This window comes from Gossypium hirsutum, chromosome A11, assembly GCF_007990345.1.
Source record: "Gossypium hirsutum isolate 1008001.06 chromosome A11, Gossypium_hirsutum_v2.1, whole genome shotgun sequence".
Classification (NCBI taxonomy): domain Eukaryota; kingdom Viridiplantae; phylum Streptophyta; class Magnoliopsida; order Malvales; family Malvaceae; genus Gossypium; species Gossypium hirsutum.
This window is the reverse complement of record NC_053434.1, coordinates 112614786-112637973: the sequence shown is the minus strand read 5'-3', so window position 1 is coordinate 112637973 and position 23188 is coordinate 112614786. Positions and strand designations below refer to the sequence as shown.

Genomic DNA, 23188 nt, shown 5'->3' with positions numbered 1-23188 from the left:
ATGAAGAGTGGGTTCATCGAAATATTTTGATAAAGGTGGTGTTATAGTCATAAGAGTAGAGCAAGGCTCGTAAGTGACCATATTGTGATAAGTCTACAAATCTACAATGTATTTGCGCTGTGCAAGAAGCAAACTTGTGGCAGTAAATTTTTCTTCGACACCAAAAATATAAAAATGAAGAGGACTAAGGTCTTTTACAGGAAAGATAGATTCCAGTAAAAAAAATCTAATTTAGTTGAATAACAAGTAATCAATATGGAAGAGAAAGTAGCTAAGCTGTTGAAACCAGGTTCGTGGTGCCTACTTTAAACCATACAATGATTTTCGCAATTTTCACACATAATAAGGGTGGGTTTTATCAATAAAACCAAATGGTTTTTGTTGGAGGTAATCTCGATGATGTTTAAATATGTAACAACCCAAAATCCGTGGGCACCAGAAAAGTGTGTTATCGGGCCTCCGTCTTAGTGAAATAAGTTTGAAAATAATTATTAAAAATATTTATAAGTCTAGTAGTGTGTTTAATTAGGTTTTAATTAAGTAAATTTAGCTTAATTTAGAGTAATTAGTAAAAAGGATTAAATTGAATAAGAGTAAAAGTTTAATTATAGATTAAAGAAAAATTAGAAGGATTTAAGAGGAAATTAAACCATTTCCTATAGCTAAGGCGGTTTAACGTGAAAAATATCAAAGATTTTATTGATTAAAAAAATATATATATTTATTTAATAATTAAGTATATTATATTATATTATATTATATTATATTATATTATATTATATTATATTATATTATTATATATAAAAGAAACAAATAAGTTAAAAGAAACAGAATGAAAGCAAACGAAACAGAGAAGAACAGGGGAGAAAGAAAGGAAAGAAGAAAGAAAAGGGGAAATAAGGTTTATGAAGCTTGGAGTTAATTGCCAACAAAGAACCTGAAGCATCAGCATCGAAAGGAAAGGAGAAAGTCATCGAGTACTAAAACGGGAGAATTACGGTGTGTATTACTATAATTCGAATTTTAATTATTATTGATTGCTGAATTTTTTTTATTGTTATGTATGGTAAGTAAGACTTGAGGTAAGTATGTGAAATTGATATGAATATTGAGTGAAAATGAAAGTGATGCAAATTGAATCAAATTGAATTGAATAAGTGAATTATGGAAGATGTAATTATTTGAAAAGCGTATTGATTGAAAAATGATTGGTGATTTGAATTGTGAATTGAAAGTGATATAGGATTGAGAAAGTGAATTGAATACCCTATTAACTAGTCGGGCTGAGTCGGATATAGTTGGCATGCCATAGGATTGGAAGTGTTCAGGGATACTTCGACCTCGAGTCGATGAGACACTGGGTGTCACTATATTTCTTCGGATAGATTCGATGAGGTACTGGGTACCAACTTTACTTCGGCTAGGCCGATGAGACACTGGGTGTCAACTATTACTTCGAACTATCCGATGAGGCACTGGGTGCCATATTGGTATGTTTGGTTGGATCCGTGTATCCGCCAAAGTCCGAGTTACGTTAATAGGGTGAAAAATTGAAATGTGAATTTGAGGCATTGAAACGAGAAAAATAAATTGAATTACGAATTGAAATTGGAATTGTGATAATAAGAGAAAAGTATGAAATGTATATTCATAAGTGATATAAATTTAAGTTTGAGAAAATACATTGATTTATGAATTAGTACATATGACATTAATTGTTAGATATTTTAATATTTATGTTTTTACTATTGTTGATATAATTTGAATTATGGTAATATCACTGAGTATATCCATGCTCAGCGTACGGTTGTTTCCGTGCGCAGGTTAGTAGAAGTCAAGTGTCCCGGTTCAGCATCCAGAACATTCCCGACTCCAACACAAATTTGGTGATGTATATTTTTCTTTTGGGTAAAGGTGGCATGTACATAGGTGTTATATAGTCACTTGAATATGCATATTACTTTGGGTAGTGAAGGTTGAATTATAAGATTTAGATGGTTAAATGAAATGGTAAGAAAAGTATATGATATTTTGATACATGAACATTAAGTTGTTAAATGAATGAAGTTTTTAATCAATTTTGAATGATGCTATGATAGTTATTAAGTTGAAATTATGTTAATGATATAAATATTAGTTATATGAATGTGAAAAATTGGTGCTGGTTGTTTTAGTTTGAATTTGCAGAAGGTTTTAGGTAAAAATAAGCTGACCGAAATTTTTATAAAAAAAAATTCAGAATATTCGAACAAGTTCCGTTCTACTTTTAACACGTGCTTGAACTTTGAGAGTTCAAGATAGGGACTCAATTATTATATTATATCATAAAAGTTATATTAATTGTAAATTATTAGTAAGTTGTCTGATATGTCCGGTAATGCCTCATAACCTTGTTCCGGTAACGGTTTGGGGTTAGGAGGTGTTACAAAATAGGCAAAAATAAGGTGGGAGATGATAAGAGTATGTTAATGGATTGAACACTAGTTTCAATTGCATAGTTCCAATATTTAAGGGGTACTTTTGCAAGAAATAACAAAGTAAAAGTGGTGTCAAATGGCATGCCTTATTCCGTGTTGGAAACAGTACGATGATAAGGGTGACCGAAAACAAGTGTGCCTGCCATTAAGGTTGGGAACAGTGACTGTCATAACTTGTTTATAAGCTGATTTAAGGGGGCAAATTACCAATAAAACCCCCTTTTTTTAATTTTACCGAAATGGGCCAGGTCAGAAATTATTTACCGGAATGGGCCAGTTTTTACAAAAACGCGTCCACGTCAGCGCGTTGTCAGGGGAAAAAGCAGGAAAACGCTTCCTCAAGGAAGCGTTTTGCCTACGTGGACATAAAATGCTTCCTTGAGGGCGCGCTTTCTGTCCACGTAAGCAAAGCGCTTCCTTTCCCTGTGTTTTTATTAGGGTTTTCTGCAATTAGAGTTAGGGTTTTGGGAATTTTGGGTTCTTAAATTTTAAGGTTTTAAGGAAAAAAATTAAATAAATTAGGGTTTAGTGTTTGTTAATTAAATTAATTATAAATTTTAAAAAAAATTAGATTATAATTTTAGGGTTTAGGGTTTTAGGGTATTTAAAAAAATCAAATAAATTAAGGTTTGGGGTTTAGGGTAACTTAATTAAATTATTTGTTAATCTAAAAAAGCTTCTACGTGGACGCTCTTTTGCTACAGTAGTCTCTAAAAAAATAAATTTGAGAGGACGTGTCTGTGTAAATAGTGTCAAAAACACTTCAAGCAGGATGTATTGTCGGCAAAAATACTGAAAGAAGCTCCCACGTGGACGCTCTTTTGCTACAGTAATATCTGAAAAAATAATTTTGAGAAGACGTGTCTGTGCAAATAGTGTAAAAAACACTTCAAGCAGGATGCATTGTCAGTAAAAGTACCGAAAGAAGCTTCCACGTGGACGCTCTTTTGCTACAGTAGTCTCTGAAAAAATAATTTTGAGAAGACGTGTCTGCGCAAATAGTGGTAAAAACGCTTCAAGTAGGATGCATTTTCAGCAAAATTACTGGAAGAAGCTCCCACATGGATGCTCTTTTGCAACAGTGGTATATGAAAAAATAATTTTGAGAAGACGTGTCTGCATAAATAGTGTCAAAAACGCTTCAAGCAGGATGCATTTTCAGTAAAAGTACTGAAAGAAGCTCCCACGTGGACGCTCTTTTGCTACAGTGGTTTCTGAAATAACTTAGGCTATAAATGAGCCAAATTTTGTTCTCAAGTTGCATAACTTACAGCAAAAAAAAAATAGAGAGGCTAAGAAGGATAAAAATTAAAGATGAGTGAACGCATTAGTGTTGTTATTTACTATGATGGTGAGGTTCGTCACACCGAGAATGGTGTTGTTTTTTTCGGAGAATACAATACGACTGGTTTTTAACCAGAACATAGATTTGACAGAACTTCGTAAAAGGATTAGGCATAAAATATTCGGAACGACGCCAATGAAAGTGTTATCTATTAGGTATCGATTTTGTGCCTCTATTGATCTAGTAACATATGACTCGTTCGACATCAAATGTGCTCGTAGCTTGGAGGCAATGGTGCAGACTCACCTTGCTAGTGGAGCACCATATATTGAGTTATATGTACAATTTGCATTGCCAAATGATACATTTATGGCTACTGTTCGAGAGGAATACACGACCCCTGCCCGACACTCCGTTAGTGGGTTACATAACACGAAACCGCCGGTTTTTGGTAGTGGTATGGAATACACAACCCCTGCACGACACTCTGTTGGTGGATGGGACATGCACCTAGGTGGGTCGATGTTTGATGCTAGAAATACGTACTAGGAAACGACATCAACTTATAGTGCTTGGCAATCTACATCCAATTGGGGACGTTATGAAATGCCCAGAAGAAGGGATGATTTACTCCCCATGACGTCCACCGGTGAGGGGACCTCATACGTCGCAGATGATGGTGGGTTAGATGATGAGCCCGATGTGGATCCACCTCGAGGGCCCGACCGTGATGGTACAGAAGTTGGATTATTTTCTGAACCGGAGCCTATTCCAACTGAACCTGAAGGTGTTGAAGGGGGTTCAGATGAAGAAGAAGATCCACGATTTAGGGCATACTTGCCTCCAGCCCACATGCATAATGTTGATCTATCTGCAGATGATGCATTGGAGTTTCCAGATCTACCACACAAAATGCGTGATCATACAAGTTCGTTATTGGATTCGAGTGAATTTGAAGTTGGTAAGGAGTTTTCCAATAAGGATAGTTTTCTTGGTGCATTGAAACAACATAGCATCAATAATTGTGTTAACTACCACGTGGTTAAATCTAAATCCGATAAGTTTGAGGCGAAGTGTGCAGTGCAAGACAGAAGTTGTTCATGGAAAATCTACGCCTCGTTGAGGAAAAGGACAAGGTTGTGGGAGATAAAAAAGTATAAAGGTCCACATACATGTGCTGTAGGTACAGTATTTAAGGTTTTTGAATAATATTGTTATTATGTAATGTTACATTATATAACGTACTTCGTTGACAGGTATTTCACAAGATCATCCCAAAATGGATTCAGCTATATTAGCTAGCTTAATATTACCCACGGTGAAGGCAGATCTTAGGACTTCAGTGCCAGTCTTAATTGCCAATATTCGTAACCAAATGGGGTACACGCCCTCTTACCGCAAGGCTGGGATAGCTAAACAGAAGGCTTTGGAGAAGATGCATAGTGGGTGGGACGCTTCATATAATGAAATATGGCAGTGGTGTCAAGTGCTAGAGAGATACGTCCCAGGTTGCATAACAGACCTTCAAACAGAACATGCATACTACAACGACCGATTGCTCCATGGATGCCAAGTATTTAAGCGTCTCTTCTGGAGCTTTAAGCATTGCCGAGACGCATTTGCATATTGTAAGCCATTGGTATAAATTGACGGTACCTTTATGTACGGTAGATATACCCATCGGCTATTGCTAGCAGTCGCACAGGATGGTAGTGGAAGGATCCTTCCAATTGCGTTTGCAATAACACCGGGGGAGTCAGCTGATGACTGGGATTTTTTTCTTTCTAGGTTAAGGATGCATGTTTGCCCCTAACCTGATATATGCGTTATATCGGATCGAGGCACCTGGATACTAGCTGCAATTGAGCGACAGGGAAGCCTATGGCATCGCACACATCATCGGTATTGCCTAAGGCACATTGCTTCCAACTACTACAGGCAATATCCATCTAAAGGGAACAACGGCAAGTGGCCAACATGGGTATTTACCTTTATCTCTATTAATATAATTTCGTTTGGAATATTGAATTTATTTTAAATGGAAAAGTGGTATGTAATTTTCGCTATCAACTTATATTGGTAGGGTATGAGATAAGTAAGGACCATTTTCATGAGATGTTGGCAATTTTCCATTCAGTTAACGAAGAGGGCCATGACTACCTATGTAGTATACCTTTCAAACAGTGGACACAAGCATACGACGACGGCTTACGATATGGTCACATGACCTCAAACCTGGCCGAATGTATGGACCCAGTGACTGCATCCCCGTCCACCGGAAATCCTAATTGCAAATGCAAGTCTTCCAAAGTGATAGTGCACTCTCCACATGGAAGATGAAATGTGTGCGTCTCGGGTCTCCACCTTTCTATCAACGCACTAATAAGTTTCGGGTCCAACTTGCACCCCCGGCCTATCATCGCCACGTGCCAAAAACCCGCTTCCTGTAGGTAATCCTCTATCAACGGTGATGGAGGACCAGTCATGTTACAGTTATTGCATTGCAATATTCAATCTACAAACTTTTATAAGAAATAATAAAATAAAAATTATTTAAATTTGCATAAATGACAGAAATCTTAAATAATATTTAAATATTAAATTTAACACTTACCATTTGCATTTGTTCGACGGATATGTGTTTATCATCGAAGCAAATTAATTTTCCGGCCATTGCTAACATGATCACTTTTTTTTTATTTTAAAAAATAAATTTAGAAAAAATAAAATTAGAGCTTTTTTGAAAAAATTAACGAGAGTTTTGAGAGGAATTTGAGAGAAATTTGAGAGATTTGAGAGAAATTTGAGAGAAATTTGAGAGAATATTGAAAGATTGAAGATTGAAAGGATTTAAGTGTGAAAAAAATAAAAGGGGTGGGGGGTTATATAGTTTTTTTTTTGACGTTGGGGGGGTTACCAACGGTCAAAAAAGTAGTCGTTGCTATTGTTCAAACACGGGGAAAACGCTTCCTCAAGGAAGCGCTTTGCTTATGTGGACAGAAAGCGCGCCCTCAAGGAAGCGTTTTCTGTCCACGTAGGCAAAGCGCTTCCTTGAGGAAGCGTTTTCCTGCTTTTTCCCCTGACAACGCGCTGACGTGGACGCGTTTTGTAAAAACTGGCCCATTCCGGTAAATAATTTCTGACCTGGTCCATTTCGGTAAATTTAAAAAAAAGGGCTTTTATTGGAATTTGCCCGATTTAAGGGGCATAGACACCATCTTCACTCGAGCCCTGCAGGAGGAACTTGTTTGGCACCTGGTCCTTTAACAAGTTGGCTAAAATTCAAACACTACAATAAAACTTTCATTTACTCACGGTAAATATCCATTGCTATAAATATAGGGAAGTTCTACTGTGAGCTCCAACAAACACACCAAAAGTTTTCAAATTTATCAAAATTTCTAACTTATATCAATACTATATTCCTCACAAAAAATGTTAAAAATTTTAATATAAACTTAAAGCTCACGGTAAAATTTTCCATAAACATGATATACGAATATATTTCAATGATGATCATTGTCATGATACTTGGCACAATATCCAAATACTCAACATACAAACCCAACCCAATTATCTAAAAATAACCCAACCAAAACTCCCAAAACCCAATAAAAATTATATTTTAATTAATTAATTTAACAAAAAATAAATATAATATTTTAAAAGAATAAATTATATTAGGATATACTAAAATATATAGTTTTTAAGCACCAATAATGTAATTTCATATCATCAACTTTTAAAAATATAAAAGTCCTATTACACACTAATCCATATTTAATATCTTCTCTAACTTAATTTAATTTTAATTAAATTACTTAATAAATTAAATTTTTTAATAAATAAACATGTTTTCTTCTTTTATAATTTTTAAATCATTTTTTTAAAATTTAATCATCTATTATTTCTTTTCTTCCAAATCGTGTTTTATTTTTATTTCTAAGGTAATTTTTTTATTTCAATTTTAATTTTCTATTTCTATTTTTTTAAAAAAATTAATCAAATTTTAGAATTTGATAAACCACCAATGATGGTTATAATTTTTCAAATTTCAATTTTTTACTTTTTTTTCCTAGATTTTTAATGGTTAATTTTATTTTTTTTAATTTGTGCTTATTATTTTTATCTGCTTTTTTTTTAATTATTGATTTAAGAATCTTCGCAATTTATTTATTTTTTATTATGTTATAGTTTCAACGTTTTTTCTTCTAAAAATTTAACTATTTTAATTAAAGTTAAATTAAATTAGAGATGATATTGTATGAGATTAAATGTATAAAAATATTTATATATTTTTATAAATTAGTGATATGACATTATTTTATTAACACTTAGAAATCATATATTTTAAGATCATCATGTAAGTTATTCTTTTTTTAATATTAAATGTAGGTAGTTTACAATAATTTTTTTTTTATTTTATAAATAAATAAATCTTAAAAACCAAAAAATCAAAAGGTAAAAAACCCCAAAATCTGACAATCAAATTAAAAGATTGGCTAATATGCTTTAAAAAAAATCTCTTTTAAAGATTTATACGTATTGACATACATAAAGATTTATTTACGATATCATATTATATAAATAAAAACATTCTGACAAATATATTATTCTAAAAAATTGGCCAGTCAGTAACTATTTATGAATCAAATCAGAGGTTTTTTTTTTTTTAAAACTATATGAACCGTAACTTCGATAGTGAAATACTATTTTTAGCGAGGAAAATTCTAACAATGCATCATATTTGTCTTGATTCCTTAACACACACACAATAATGTCCGCTGCAAAGGCTTCCATGTTTCAAGCACAGCATCGCAGTATTACGTAAATAAGCAGTAACGGACATTTCCATTTTCATATCCCAATCATACAACCAAATTGATCCCACAAAGACAGATTTTGACAATACCAAATTCCACGACATTAATCATCGATAAGCCCCCACCATTTGTCCATAACCCCCATTGCATCCACCACCACCGCTCTTATCTGTTCTACCTTTAGCAAACACCGTCACATTCATCATCCACTATTATAACCCTGGCTCCACACACCCACCAAAACATAAAATTACAGTTTTAAGATCCATATAAGCAAAAGAGAAACCAACACCGAAATCTTATTCCGACAAACAACGGCCGAACCGTACTATTACAAGCTCTATATACACCAGACTACATTCTTGCATACATTACCCCATACTACACTATAAGTTTCACATTTGAAAGACCTAAGCATGCAAACAGTACCAAAACCCATTTGATTTGTCGCCAAATATGGGAGAGGACTCATATCTCACACGTCGTAAGGAGGACGAGGGCTCCTTGGTCCAACCTCGTTAGCCTTCTCGTATGCATCCGATGTGGACCTTCTCCGAAACCGATATGATTCTCTGCCTCCTAGCAAACATTCCATCCACATAAACAACTGTACATCTATATATATATATATACTCTTCAATTACAGCATGACTCATGACCCTACAAACAAAAATGGTAAACTAAATGCAATTATGAAAACAGTAGGGTCGTCTATAACCGTGTAATGCACGAAACCATGAACAACTTCAAAACCCCATTAAATCTAGGCCAAATGGATCCAAATCTTTTAAAAGTAAATATGGGATAATGACATCAAACATCAAAACAAATGTGGCAAAGGTTTTTTTTTTTTTTAAATCAAACAAATGTGGCAAAGTTGGGGTATATATTTGCTACACAAAATATAGCCTTGCGTACATGGCTATGGTTTTTAACATTAATATATAGGGATTGATGTGACATTATAACAATTATTATTGTATTATACCCCACAAAGGAAATGAAAGGCCAAAATCACAATTATTAATAAATACACCATGAATTATTGAGGAGTTTACGGAGGTAACCTAAATGGACCAAACTAGGTAGATTCATTTCCCTAAGCGTTAATATTATCCATGCAATGATAATTGTACGTCAACGAGGGCAAGTTTGTCATTTCATAATTGTCGAACAAAATATTCGCTTGCATCCCACCTAACATTCCATTTTCTTTATCCGTTCAGGAAACATGTGCAAAGCTCATAAATTGACATAACTACCCTCCTAAAGTCTACTTATCAGAAAAGAAAATAATTCAAGTTGACGTAACTACCCACCAATACTCCACCTACGAAGATGTTTCTAGACTATCACTCCTCCTTTCGAGAAAGGGGACAATTTTGGAATTAAAGAAATAAATTAGGGATAAATTTGGAAGCTAAAAGAATGAAAAGAAAATATTACCGGAAAAAGGAGATACCGGAGGGGTCGATCCGGCCGGCGAAACCGGAGGCGATCCGCTCTGGTAACCAGGCGGTTTTACGATCATAATACTACGTGTCACTCTCGTCGCTTCCTCCGGCGCTTCATCACCGTACGATCTTACACTCCCGCCATCCGATTCTGATCATTAGACCGCACCAAATCAAATGAAGTTAAAAAAAATAACTATGATACAGAAAATAATAATAATAATTTTCATTCGTAACAGCTTTTCGTTTAATTTATAACCGGTTCCGCTTAACACTTTCAATTTACGTTTTAGTAACAATTAATTCCTTTAAGCGAGGAATTGTTGTTCTATATTCAGTTCCAGTGCGTCGCAGCCACCGTCGACGCAAAATAAAAAACGTTTGGTGGGGGGGGGAGGAAGGCCTAGACGTACCCTTGGCAGAGTTAGGCCGGAAAGTGAAAGTGGAGTGCTTTCGGAGCTTGCCGAGACCATTATCGGGTCGGGGACCCGCAACGGTATCATCCCACAACTGGTCAAGCAGCCCCATATGATCGGAAGACGAACGGGGATCGGCGTATTTTAGCGGATCCGGCGTATCTTAAAAGATCCTTATTCGTTAACAAAGAACTCGATAGCCAGGATAGAGAGAATACCAACTAGAGTGACGAACATATTTAACGACGAAATGAAGGTTAAAAGTCGAACAAGTTTAGATAAATATGGACCGTTGATATTAGATCTGAGAAAAGGAAGTGACGTGGCAACTGGATCGAGGAGCACGTAGTTGCGGATAAGATGAGGTAGGACCAAACAACTCGGAGGAGCTCTTAGGCTCCAGGGCTTGTCACGTGACTGAGTCGTCTTTAAAAAGGACGAAAAGTCGAAAGTACCCTTAATTTATCCAGTTGGATAGTTAACAGCCTGGATTTTGAAGAAAATTACGAGGCAGACCTAATTAGATTCTCAGCCGCCTTTTGATATAATATTGTATTTATCAGGACAATAATTAGTGTCTCTTTTATTATATTAATTAATATTATTACCACACTAATCCGCCATTATTGGACTTGCTTAAAAGGAGAGAGCTCAGTCCCCAATTCAATGTTTAAGGGGAAATTATTCAAACAAATTTAGGTTGAAAATAGGGGATCTCTTTCAAATTCTTCCTCTTCTAAAAGCATTCAAGTCAAATTCTTTCCTTTACTCCACTTTTTAAATTTATTTCTTTATGACATATGTTGGAATAAAAAATTTTAATTTTAAAAGCTTAAATATCTTGAATTTAATATTTTTTCTAAGTTGGTATTTACGATTTTTTTAAAATGATTTTTTTATTACGTGGACAAAACACATGGCGTTATTATATTATGACACACGATAGTGATTGCATCATAATGATGTAATAATTTTATATCTTTAAAGAATATATTAAAATTTAAAAATTATACATAAAGATATATTAAAAATTAAAGATGAAGAAATTAAGGCTACTCTTTTTTATATGACCCCGTTAAAAGTCTCAGGAAGCGATGATTTCAATTTCTTATTTTTCCAAAGTTGATAGGAACACCTTGGTACTTCTGTTTGTGGTTGGGTCAAAAAGATTTTCAATGGGGTAATTATCAATCCAAGCCTTAACAAGACTTTAGTTGTTCTTTTACCTAAAGTTCATGCCTCTGAAAATTTTTCTTGGTTTAAACCTATCAGTTTGTGCTTTGTCTTATATAAATTGGTTATGAAGGTCATTAATTGTTTTAAGGAGGTTTTCCTTAAGATTATTGCTCAGGAACAAGCAGGGTTCATAGCAGGGCGTAACATTACAGATAATACCATTGCCGCACGAGAAGTCGTCCACTGTATGAAAAGCAAGCAAAAGAACAAGAAATGGATGGCTGTAAAGATTGATTTGGAGAATGCGTATGATCGAGTTCATTGAGATTTTATTAAAGCTTTTCTTAAATCCACAGGTATTCCTGATCTCCTTATTAATGTTATAATGTCTGTAATCTCTAATTCTACTAAGCAGATTCTTCGGAATAGAGTTTCATCCCCTAAATTCTGACCAGTCAAGGGTATTTTTCAGGGGCGTCTATCTCTCCATATTTATTTGTTCTGTGTATGGAGTGGCTTGGCCACAACATTCACTCGGCGATTCAAGGTGGTTAATGGCAGCCTATCCACCTTAGTCGTTCAGGTTTAGCTATATCTCATTTGGTTTTTTACAAATGACCTTATCAGTTTTTGGAAAGCGATCTAAAATCAATTAAGGTTGTTAAGTGGAATTCTAAAATATTTCCGTGATTTTTCTAGCCATCTGGTGAATGCAAGGAAATCTAATATTTTCTTCTCTAAAGGAGTTAAAGAAGAGATCGAGAAATTCCTTAGTAACATGCCGAGATTCAATAGGGTGCAAAAATTTGAATCTTTCTTGGGTTTACCTCTCCTACATGAGAAAGTGACTAATAGTACCCTGAGGTTCGTTGGTGATAGGGTTCGTAACAGACTGCAAAGTTGGGAGGCTAGGAAATTATCCTTAGCTGGGAGGGCCACTTTGGCCTAGTCAGTTTTGTTAATGATACCAAGCTACTTTATGTAATTGATGAGGATCCCCAAAGGTCTCTATGGGAAGATTGAGCAATTGGTTAGACAGTTCATTTGGGGGGCAACAAGAGGGGAAAGGAAGATGGTATTGGTCAGCTATGAGTCAATATGTCAACCAAGATCCTATGGAAGACTTGGTTTTAGGCGTTTGGAAAGCTAGAATACTTCATTCTTGATGAAACTTGGTTGCAATGTTGTTTCCAATTCAAATGCTCTATAGGTTCGGGTGTTTAAATCGAAGTATAGAGTTCCTACTAGTTTACTTGAGTCCTTAACACAAGGGCGTTATTCTTTTCTTTGGAGAAGTCTTACTAAAGTATGGTCACTTGTCAAAGAGAATCTTTTATGGTCAATCGGGGACAGTAATTCGATCAATTGTTGGTGTGACCATTGGATTCCAAACTATGGTGTTCTGATAAATCACATCCCATCCCATTCGAATATGGATAAAGAGAACTTGCTAAGTGAAATGGTTATAGAGAATGGGTTTTGAAATATTGGTTTATTTTGTTTATGGGTGTCGGAAGATGTGATTAGGAGCATTATGGGTATTCATCCACCTCAGTTGGAAGCTGGTCCGGATAGGTTCACTTGGGTCGAATCCTCAAACGGATCCTTTTCAGTCAATAGTGTTTTTTGGAAAATCCGAGGAGATTCCTAGAATCTTAAGAATGTCATTTGGAAACTCCCTAGAAGTTTCAAGGTCCTTGGCAGGTTAGATATTTTATTTGGCTCATTTTCAATCAACGTTTACTTACTAATTTAGAACGTGTGGAAAGAGGGATTAGGAAGGATGGTTCTTGTGGTATCTGTGGTAATAAGTATGAAAACATTTTACACGCCATTCATGGTTGTCCTGATTCCAAGGATACTTGGAAACGAATTGTTACAGCGTTAAACACAATTCTTTTTTTCAGGTAACTTGCATGATTGGATAACCGCTAATCTTCAAGATCGTCTTAGTTTGCAATTAGATAGGGTTGAATGGCAATGTTTCTTTGGTATGGTAGCTTGGCCTATATTTGGAAAAACAAGAACTTATTTGTTTTCTAAGGTATATCATGGAGTACTAAAGAGTTGATTAAAATCTCTTACAATTGGGCTAAACAATATACCTTGGCATTTAAGGTAAATGCTTCCAACCAGCAAGCTCCAGTATTAGTTCCACCCATGTTTGGGAATTGGATTCAATTAAACTCTGACGGAGTTGTAAAAGATGATTCTAGTTTAGCCTCAGATCGGGGGAATTCTTCGTGATAAATATGGCAAATGGATTCTTGGATATCAGTATTAGTTGGCTTGTAAGCATTTGTTCTATTTTAAATGCTGAATTGTGGGGCATTTTGGAAGGCTTAGTGATTGTTATTGATAAGGGATTTGAAAGAGTATTTATCTTTTCAGATAGTCTATAGGCAGTACAAGTTGTTCAAGGGAGTGCTACTAAAGTGTTGAACTCTGCCTTAGATAGAAAAATTAATTTACAATTGTCTAAATTGTCACAAATGGACGATCCAGCATGTTTTCAAATATTATAATAAAGAAGTTGATAGTCTAGCTAAAATGTTTGTTAATAATAACGGTGGTACTCAATTTTTTGAAACGTCTCCATGGGGGCTTGGATGTATCTTTGGATAGTTTCATGTCATGATGTTTCATTCACAAAAAAATATATACAAAAATTAAATGAAATTAAAAAAATAAACAAAAGTTTATTCATGTTCCCTTTTTTCTCCACCCCTCTTAATCTTCTTTTCACCAAATTGTTGTTATTACCGCCTTAAATAGGCAAGTTGTGTAATTTCTAATGATTTCATTAAATTGTAAAGTAATTTTTCCAATTTGACAATAAAATAAAATATTGGGATCAAATAAAATTTAAAAAGTAATGATCAAATTGATAAAAATTATAAAAATTCATGAATAAATTTATGATTATGTCTAATTTTTAAACAAAACTAATAGAAAAATTGAAAAATAAACAATTCAAAAAAATAATAACATTGATTTTAAATAAATAAAAATACTAAAATGAAATTTCTACAAATAAACTCTCTTCAGAACTTAACCAAAATTAGCTTTAAATTCAATTCAAGTAATTCATTTTATCTGGCTCGGCTTCCATTTGCATGGACTTTTTTTTTTAAATTGAGAGATGGTGTATATGCTACTGCTGAAACATGGAAGAATTGAAATCTTAGATCAAAACACTATGTATGATGGTATGAACTACCTAAACAAGAATCCTTGAACAGCAAACAACTAAAGCTATTACTCACTACATCAAAAAATTTTCATCAATGAAAGATGTAAATCCATTGGAAAATAAAAAATACGCATGTTGGATGAAATGGTTGTTGTTATTTGCTCCAATAATGAATCATTGGTTTAATTGAATAACTAAATAAAATAGATAGACCTTTCTCTTCGTCTCAGATCGATGGATCTTCTCAACTGGAGGATCCCTTAGATGGATAATATATGGATAATACACATTCCAGTTGACCGAGCCTAATTCTATTCCAATTGTTTTGTTCTGAAACAAAGATATCCACGGGGCAATTCGCCCTATTCAGATATTCACGATTGAGAAGTACTAGATTATCCTTCGAATAGGTCCTGAAAGGAGAAGGAAAGTTGGAATGCCATCAGACATCTGTTATTGAATTCGCCCGACCTGATAATACCCATATTTGGAAAGTCCAGTGCCAAAGTCACGAAATGGGTAAGTCACCAACGTAACACCCCTAACCCGTTATTCTAACATACTTCAGGCATGCAATAATTTCATTTATTCTAACAAGGTTATCCTAATAGAACTTCTAAACATCAACTGATATATAACACTTAGTTATTCTCATTAAGTCACTAAATACACCTGGCAGTTAACTTACAATAAACTAAATTATCTTTTTAAACTTCTGGTTCAAAGGATTTAGATAATGATAATTCATTTCAAGTAATTTATTTTATCCAGCAATTATTTCTCTTCCCTAATTTTGAGAAAATTATCAAATTAAATAGTAATCACAAATCATGTTATAATTGAATCTCCAATTTATTCAACACATTAAATATAACACACTATAATAAATTGGATAATTTATTATACCTGCATTCACTCCACGGAATGTGATTCAATATGATGGCCTTCTACACGTGTAAATAAATTCTTTTTATTTAAAAAAACTATATACTACAAACACTTGTGTTTGAATTTAAAAAAATAAAAAATTAACATAATATCAATGTCATTAAGAGCCCTAACTTTGAAGGATATCAAATAAAATAAAATTTGAATAGTATAGAATAATTAGAAACTTTAAGGGTCATATGTAACTAATCAGGTAAAAAAATGACTACTGTAATACCCTCAACCCAACCCGAATCACCAGATCCGGATATCGAATGTTACAACACAAAACACTCAATAGAAAATTTATATAACAGCCGTAAACTACTTCTAAACATACTTCATATTATTTTTGTACTATTCTTTAATATAAAATAGAATATCAAATAATTATATTAAAGTATTAAACAGCGTACAACATTACAACATAAAACTTTATTAAAGATAGACTCTTTATAGCGTAGGGTACTATATGCCATACTCCTTTGATGTCCTTTGTATACATAATATCCCAACTTGCTGGTACCCTGGCTTGTTCCCTCTTGGCATACTCATTCTTATAACAAAACCTGATACAAGGAAAAACACTTGTAAGTTCATGCAAACTTGGTGAGTTTTAACCCAAATTACCTCGAAACCTTCCCAGTTGAACTTTTTATATTGAATATTTGGGATTCCCTTTTTGTCTTTGGCGGATATTTTTTTGTTTGGCGTATACATATTCATCAACTTCCTTACTTGACTAATTTATTCACAAATCATTTTTCGAACTAGTTCCAGATTCCATTAACCAATACGAATCTCATTCCATTCTCAACAAATGTACCTCTTCAAATGAATATTCATACAAAACCAACCATCAACGAAATCCCTTTCAAATATACATAGAATACATTTTCCCCCAGTATGGATACTCAAAAACACTTCTCTTGGCAGATAGTAAACTAATAGATCTCTTAAGTTGAACTTTATATTGATCTTAATTCTAGAAGATTTTCATACTAATTCTAGTAGTTATCAATTTACCAATCAAATCATATCTTGAATCAACCCTAAATCATAACTTATACTGCTAATGAAGCATTCTAGATCATCTAGAAAAATTCCAAATGACTATGTTACATAATACAAGAACGCCCTGGCAAATGGCTTAAATTCCATATGGCCCCTAAACGAGACATGAAAACCATTCAAATATGACGAATATCAGATAACTCAAATTCCATCCCTACATAGCATAGACAAATGTTAAATATGACTCCTATTTTCAGTCAAATTTGAAAAATAGTCTTTCAGTTAAACTCTGTTTACTTGTTTCAATCAAACACTGATTAGTTTAGATTATTTTATTATTATTTGATCTATGAATTTAGCCTATAAATAGACTCTTTTACAACATTAGAAAAAAACACCCATTAAAGATTAGAACTCATAACACATTTAGAGAATTTTGTGTTTACGTTTTGTGGGTTCTTTGTTTTCGGGTTTTCAGGGTTTAGTTTTTATCTCCATCTTTTGTACTATTCGTTTTTTGCCATTATAGTAAAATTATCTTTGTCCGTGGTTTTTTATCCTCTTTGGAGGGGTTTTTCCACGTTAAATTTGTGTGTTCAATTTCTCAATTTATTCTGCTATTTTCTTGTTCGTTACTTAATCGGGTTAAAATCCTAACAACAAACTTAGTCCAGCGAACAATTAAACCTTTTATAAATACGAATAAGCCAATATCATGTATTGACAGACTACTATAGTGGATTCCCTATTTAAAAATACAAATGCATACTCTCTTTCAAGAAACGCCCCCTTAAAGCTCATACAATTATATCCCAAGACTAAAAAAACCAAGTTAACTTTAAAATTTTTAGATTCTTATCATAGAATTAGCTATCAAAGAAGTTTCAGAACTTACCAAGATCTTGCCACAAAGGCGGTTGACCAAATTCTGCCACGTAGACATCACTGAATACGCTACATAGACGTTACGGGATTCGCCAGAAAGTCAATACAAAATACACCACTAAGACTTAGCAAATCACACCACTCAAGCATCACACAGAATTACGTGCTTACTGTCCCGACGGACTTTCTCAAAAGGTGTCATGGGTTTCTCCCTCATGGTCTTATACATATCTTCATATTATAATCTGCCAGTCTAGTCTATCTTTGTTTGGAGGCGTCACCATGAGTGTGTTCATAGACATACAATGTCATGGGTCTAAGCCATATGGTCTTTACATAGTTCATTCTCATGTTGTGGTTTGTTATTCTGGTTTAGATTTCAGCGAAGGCTACATCATAAGTATACTTATTATCAATGTGATTTGCTTGTCCGGTAGCAATGTACCTACCCTACCAGAAGCATAAAAAATGAATGATATATTCACTTAACATCAATTATACTTGCCCCGATTAATTCATTCACCTGACTAATTCATACTTTTCCATACTTGTTTTTACATGTGTCCATATCATACCTTGTCTTATTCATACAGCAACTCATATAACTCATTTATAAACATACAAAGTTTTGTATGATATGTCACATATACATGCTTTCACCAATTATCTGGGGCAACATCTACATAGAATTTTCCATTATAAAATACTACTCATGAGTCAAGATAAAGACTCACTTGAAACTCACTTTTACCGCAACTCAAAGGTCTAAACCCGAAAGTCCTTCATGAACCAACAATAACAACTACTTAAAAAAATATGGAACCACTATTAAAACCCATTTATATATACACTATATATATACACCCAGTACCTCCTAATGGACCTTGACAAGTGTCAAATGCATACAGAAGTTGTCTCCTTAATGTCCTATAAAAATTAGAGAAAATTCGATGTCAATGCTAATTGACTGGTCAAACCATTCAATTGATCATCAACTAGTCATTGATGGGCGTCGAAACCACAAAATAAAAATTTTTACGATAAAATAACTCTAAACAATAGTAAAGAGTAGTAGGGTCGAATCCATAGGGATTGGTTATTATAATCTAATTTCATTTTTCTTCTTGTGAACTGGATTTCTATGGTGGAAATGGTTGTGCCTACGACTCAAAATAAACTTGCTGAAAAATAAATAAATAAAATAAATTAGGGGATTTGAAAATGTTTAGAAATTAAATAAGTGAGATAACAGAAATAAAAAAATTATATTAATCAAAAATAAAATTAAATAAGAAAGTGGATTTGAATTTTGTAAACAGGAATATAAAGCTTTAGCCTTAGACTTGGTGAATTACGGTTTCCAAATCGATCCTCTAAAATAGATTTTCTCTTCCAAATTATAAGTTGGTTATAGCAATCAACAACATCCTAACCGCCAATTCTTCCTTTCATAGCCTATTCTGGTATGACCCACAAATCAACCCTTACCGTTTATCTAACCGCGATACATGCATTCGCAATTCAAGACCCCAGCATTTTGAAGAACCCAACTCGGATTAATAGCCTCAATCGTGTGGGGCGTTTAAGTCCGATCACTATTTCCCTTGACAAAAATCCTAGCAGTATGACCCCGTTAGGATACGCCAATTTGTTCGAGGGAATTCAAATTCAGCACAATTGACTTGACTTCCCAACTGTACACCAAAACTACTCCAACCCAACGTGCGCCTTTTGAATTGAAATTAAATTGACTTTAAGGGATGAATTTGTACTAACCCATATTTCGAAGAAATGGTGAATACCATTATAAAAGACTTTTAGTGCGGATTCACTTCTTACGATTCTTAATCGGAAAGAATATCGGCCTAAAACTAAATTAGAAGTTTAGTGAAGCATGAAATTAATCATGCTTGGTTGGTCTATGAAAATGGTTTTAATGGAAATTATGGAAGATGGAAAAGTAAAAGGACTTGAGAAGCAATTAAGTCAAAAGATTGAAATGGAAAAAATTGGCAAAATGCCTGTACTTCACACGTGAAAAGAGAAAGAAAAAAATGAATTGATTTTTTCTATTCAATTTCCAAGTATTTAAAGTGTCTTTCAAAGGCCACTATACACCTTATTTATATACAAACCATATACTAAAATTAACCTAACCCACCTAACAACTAATTACATGAAATTAAATATCATATTTTCTTTTCTAAATATGGCTTTTACAAAGTCAAAAATCTAATTAGCCTTTAAATGCCTCCAAATTTCTAATTCAGCCCCTCTTTTGTTGCTCGTGCTCCAATTTAATCATTTTCTACTTGTCTTTGAATTAAAACATCCAGATTTCATTCCTGAAAAAATTTAAACATAAAATCACCAATTTAGCTTGAATTAAATTAATTCATTTGAACATGTAAAATATGCAAAATAAATATGCTATTAATCACGTTACAAAACCCCACATACACACCGTTTAAACAAACCAAACGTACCATAATTATAGCGATAACTCATATATGGTGTGGCCTCAGAGACATTTTAGTCCTTTACAGGTTTAACATGTACTTAGTAGGCGTATCATGGCCAACTGAAACTCTGAGGCGTATTCTTCGCTTACTGTACTCCATCCTCTATTGAAGATTACTCGAGAATAAATCCGGAGATGCTTCTACGGCAAATATTTTATGCTAAACTTTAGTTCGCTAGAGATGTGAAAATTAATAGACTAACTATGAATAGAGTGCCAAAACAGGTAACCTTCACAACTATACACCCACTCCATGGATCCACCAAATTTGAGGTGTGACAACTAGATGGTAAAGTTTGATAAATAAAATCTTAGCATTGATATATTAGCTTTTTTGAAGCTTTCAACTATTTTTGTACTACCAAATATTGTAATAATATTGGTTTGTTTCAATACCAAATAAAATAAATACTTTCTATTGATAGTATTCCTTGTTACATTGTCAGAGAGACATATATATTTATATTTTCTTTAAAGAATATTAATATAATTGGAGTATATATTTGGAAGTGCAACAGGTTTGCGACCAATGATTTTTCAATACAAGTTATATCTACCATTTGAAGGGTTATTCTGAGAACTCTCATTCTTCTCTTATTAATTGCCAACGAATTTACAGTCCGTCCCCATTAACCGCTCGGGCATCAACCTAAGAAGAATCAATTCTAGGTTTATTGATAATCCATGATCAACTTCCTTTCGTAGTACCCTACCCTCAGGGAAGTCGAATCCTAGCTGCCTCCTTGAAAAAGAGGTGTCCTGAATCGCTAGACAATAGGGGCATACTTGCCTGACCGCAACCATATTATGCCCATAGTATGAGCAGTTTTTTTGAAATTGTCAATATAATGGAATGACTAGAGTCGAAAGCTTTTTCCATATTTTATGATTTTCTATTTTTTATTCACGATTTATACTCAGTAAATCATTCATTTTAATCGCCACTCTATTTGATATAGAAATATATTAGATAAATTCAATCTATTATATAAATATTTACTAGAAATAAATAGATATTATAAAAAGAAAGTAGATTATAACCTTCACTTTTTTATGCTTCCATTTATTTAGGAAATGCAATAGATCTGGTAGGATTGACTTTTAAGCATCCCAGTTTTTTTTTATTTAACGGAAACCAATAGCATAAAAAGCTTATTGTGATAATTTAGTCAGAATTAAGACAAATAATAATAATAATAATAATAGTTATAACTCAATAAAAATATATCAAAGCTCTTTACCAATCTAAATTTTGATTGATAAATCTAAAAGCAATGTCGAGATATTAATTTTCACCATCCTCGTAAAGATATAAATAAAACAAGTTAATTAAATCAAACACAATTAAACATTAATTAAAAATATTAATCATATCTGAAACTTTAAATAAAAAAACTTCATATAGAACTTTACGTTTTAACGTCTAAGATCTTGGATGAAAAAGCGAGGATGAATTTGATTATCGATTGAAAGGGAACATCATTACTAAGTAAGATATACTTTTATATAAAGTTATTGTGGAATATAATTGAAAATCCTTGAAGCAGCTAAGTGGTTAAAGGTGAGGATAATTGCTTAGGGTTATAGGATCAAAACCTTTCGTTATGGCTTTTACCTTTCTTTACTTCTTTGGCGTTTAGATGAAAATCTAAGGGATAAATGTTAAAATTACATATGAACTATGGTTTAATGTGTAATTATATATATGAATTTTGATTTTGTACAATTGTACTGATGAAATTTTGATTTGATCCAATTCTTGTTAATTAGTAATTCAATTATTGATATAATATCATTTTATATTTATATATTACATGCATAAATAATTATATTTATCCAATATAAAAATAAATTGATGTATTTTTTTAATGTGTATGATTAAATCAAAATTAAAGTTTCAAATATATATTTGAATCACAATTAGAATTTTACGTGTATAATTACACTAAATTAAAATTCATATATATAATTACACGTTAAATCAAAGTGGATCAATAACTTTAAAATTTATGTCAAAAAATAATGGTGTAGCGTAGCGGTTAAGCAAAATTGGGTTGATAGCAGACCTCTGATTGTTCCTCGTATAGGCAAATGGTATTTTTTTTCCTTGAATGCTGAAAAGAAAAGCAATAGCAATTGGTGCAGTTTCAATCCTTGAGTTTTTTTTTTAGTACAAAATGTGTTTAGAGTAGTGAGAAAATAAATAATAAAGAGAATAAAATAATAAAATAATAAGAGAGAAAAAGAAAACATATTTTTATTGATTAATGAAAATGTTTATAAAACTTCTTCAAAATCTATATTCATAAAAATAAGAAAATTTTAAAATCCTAAAATATATCAAATTTATCTTAATTTTAATTGACATCAATTTTTATTTTTATTTGAAATGACAATAAATTGAAAAGATTATAATAACATAAAACTAGATCCCAACAGGGAAACGTCAAACACTTAAAATCTTCTCTCCTCTCTTGAACTAGTTTTATGATCCTATCTGCCTCTTTATTATCCTCCTTAGGATTCATCTTTCATTCTGGTCCCTTATAACACCCCTAGCTGCAACAAAATTGGTTTCCTCTTTAACAACACCTTCAGATCTTAAGCGAATCTAATTATTGCCTAATGTCAAGAGTGGTGTTGATATTTGCAAAGGTTCCTTAGTTGCCTTATTATTAGAGAATTCATAGTGTTTAGCCTAACTATAGGATACTTTGATAACTTCATTCGCACTTTATGAAATATCCTGAAATAAAAGTATATTACGATTTTTTCATATACGCTACACAGTAAGACTAAAGAAATATTGTCATTCCACATCCCCTAGATGAATCTGATGATGATTTTATAAATTTGCCACTAACAATTCAATAAAATTTCTTGAAAAGAAGAGAGACATCAATTTAATAAATAAAATATTCAAAATATATACTTACTTTTTTTTTAAAGAAATGGTATATACTCAAAATACTAAAAGAGGTAGGATTTTTATATTATAAATTAATTAGATTCAATGA

The 23188-nt window shown here is 32.9% G+C and overlaps 1 protein-coding gene across 3 annotated transcripts; it reads right to left on the bottom strand.

Moving 5' to 3' along the window:
* Window positions 1-8855: 8855 nt before the first annotated feature.
* Window positions 8856-10856, bottom strand: LOC107927273 (dormancy-associated protein homolog 3). 3 transcript variants are annotated; one of them, XM_016858318.2, is made up of 3 exons: window positions 10453-10856; window positions 10032-10190; window positions 8856-9164 (listed from the first exon to the last, which is right to left on the bottom strand). In XM_016858318.2, exons 1-3 carry the CDS (start codon window positions 10565-10567, stop codon window positions 9061-9063), a joined length of 378 nt encoding a protein of 125 aa, XP_016713807.2. In that variant the 5' UTR covers window positions 10568-10856; the 3' UTR covers window positions 8856-9060. The 3 variants fall into 3 exon arrangements, with proteins under 3 accessions (XP_016713807.2, XP_016713809.2, XP_040935821.1); XM_016858320.2 differs by having other exon boundaries at window positions 8856-9157; window positions 10453-10716; XM_041079887.1 differs by having other exon boundaries at window positions 8856-9161; window positions 10453-10702.
* Between the last annotated feature and the right edge of the window lie 12332 nt (window positions 10857-23188).

Bases quoted from the DNA above. Each gene is read 5' to 3' on its own strand.
- LOC107927273 (XM_016858318.2), bottom strand. From the start codon at position 10,567: ATGGGGCTGCTTGACCAGTTGTGGGATGATACCGTTGCGGGTCCCCGA. The intron at 10,191-10,452 runs GTACGTCTAGGC...TCTAATGATCAG, and splicing joins CCGGCCTAACTCTGCCAAGG to AATCGGATGGCGGGAGTGTA. The intron at 9,165-10,031 runs GTAATATTTTCT...AATGTTTGCTAG, and splicing joins TCCGGTATCTCCTTTTTCCG to GAGGCAGAGAATCATATCGG.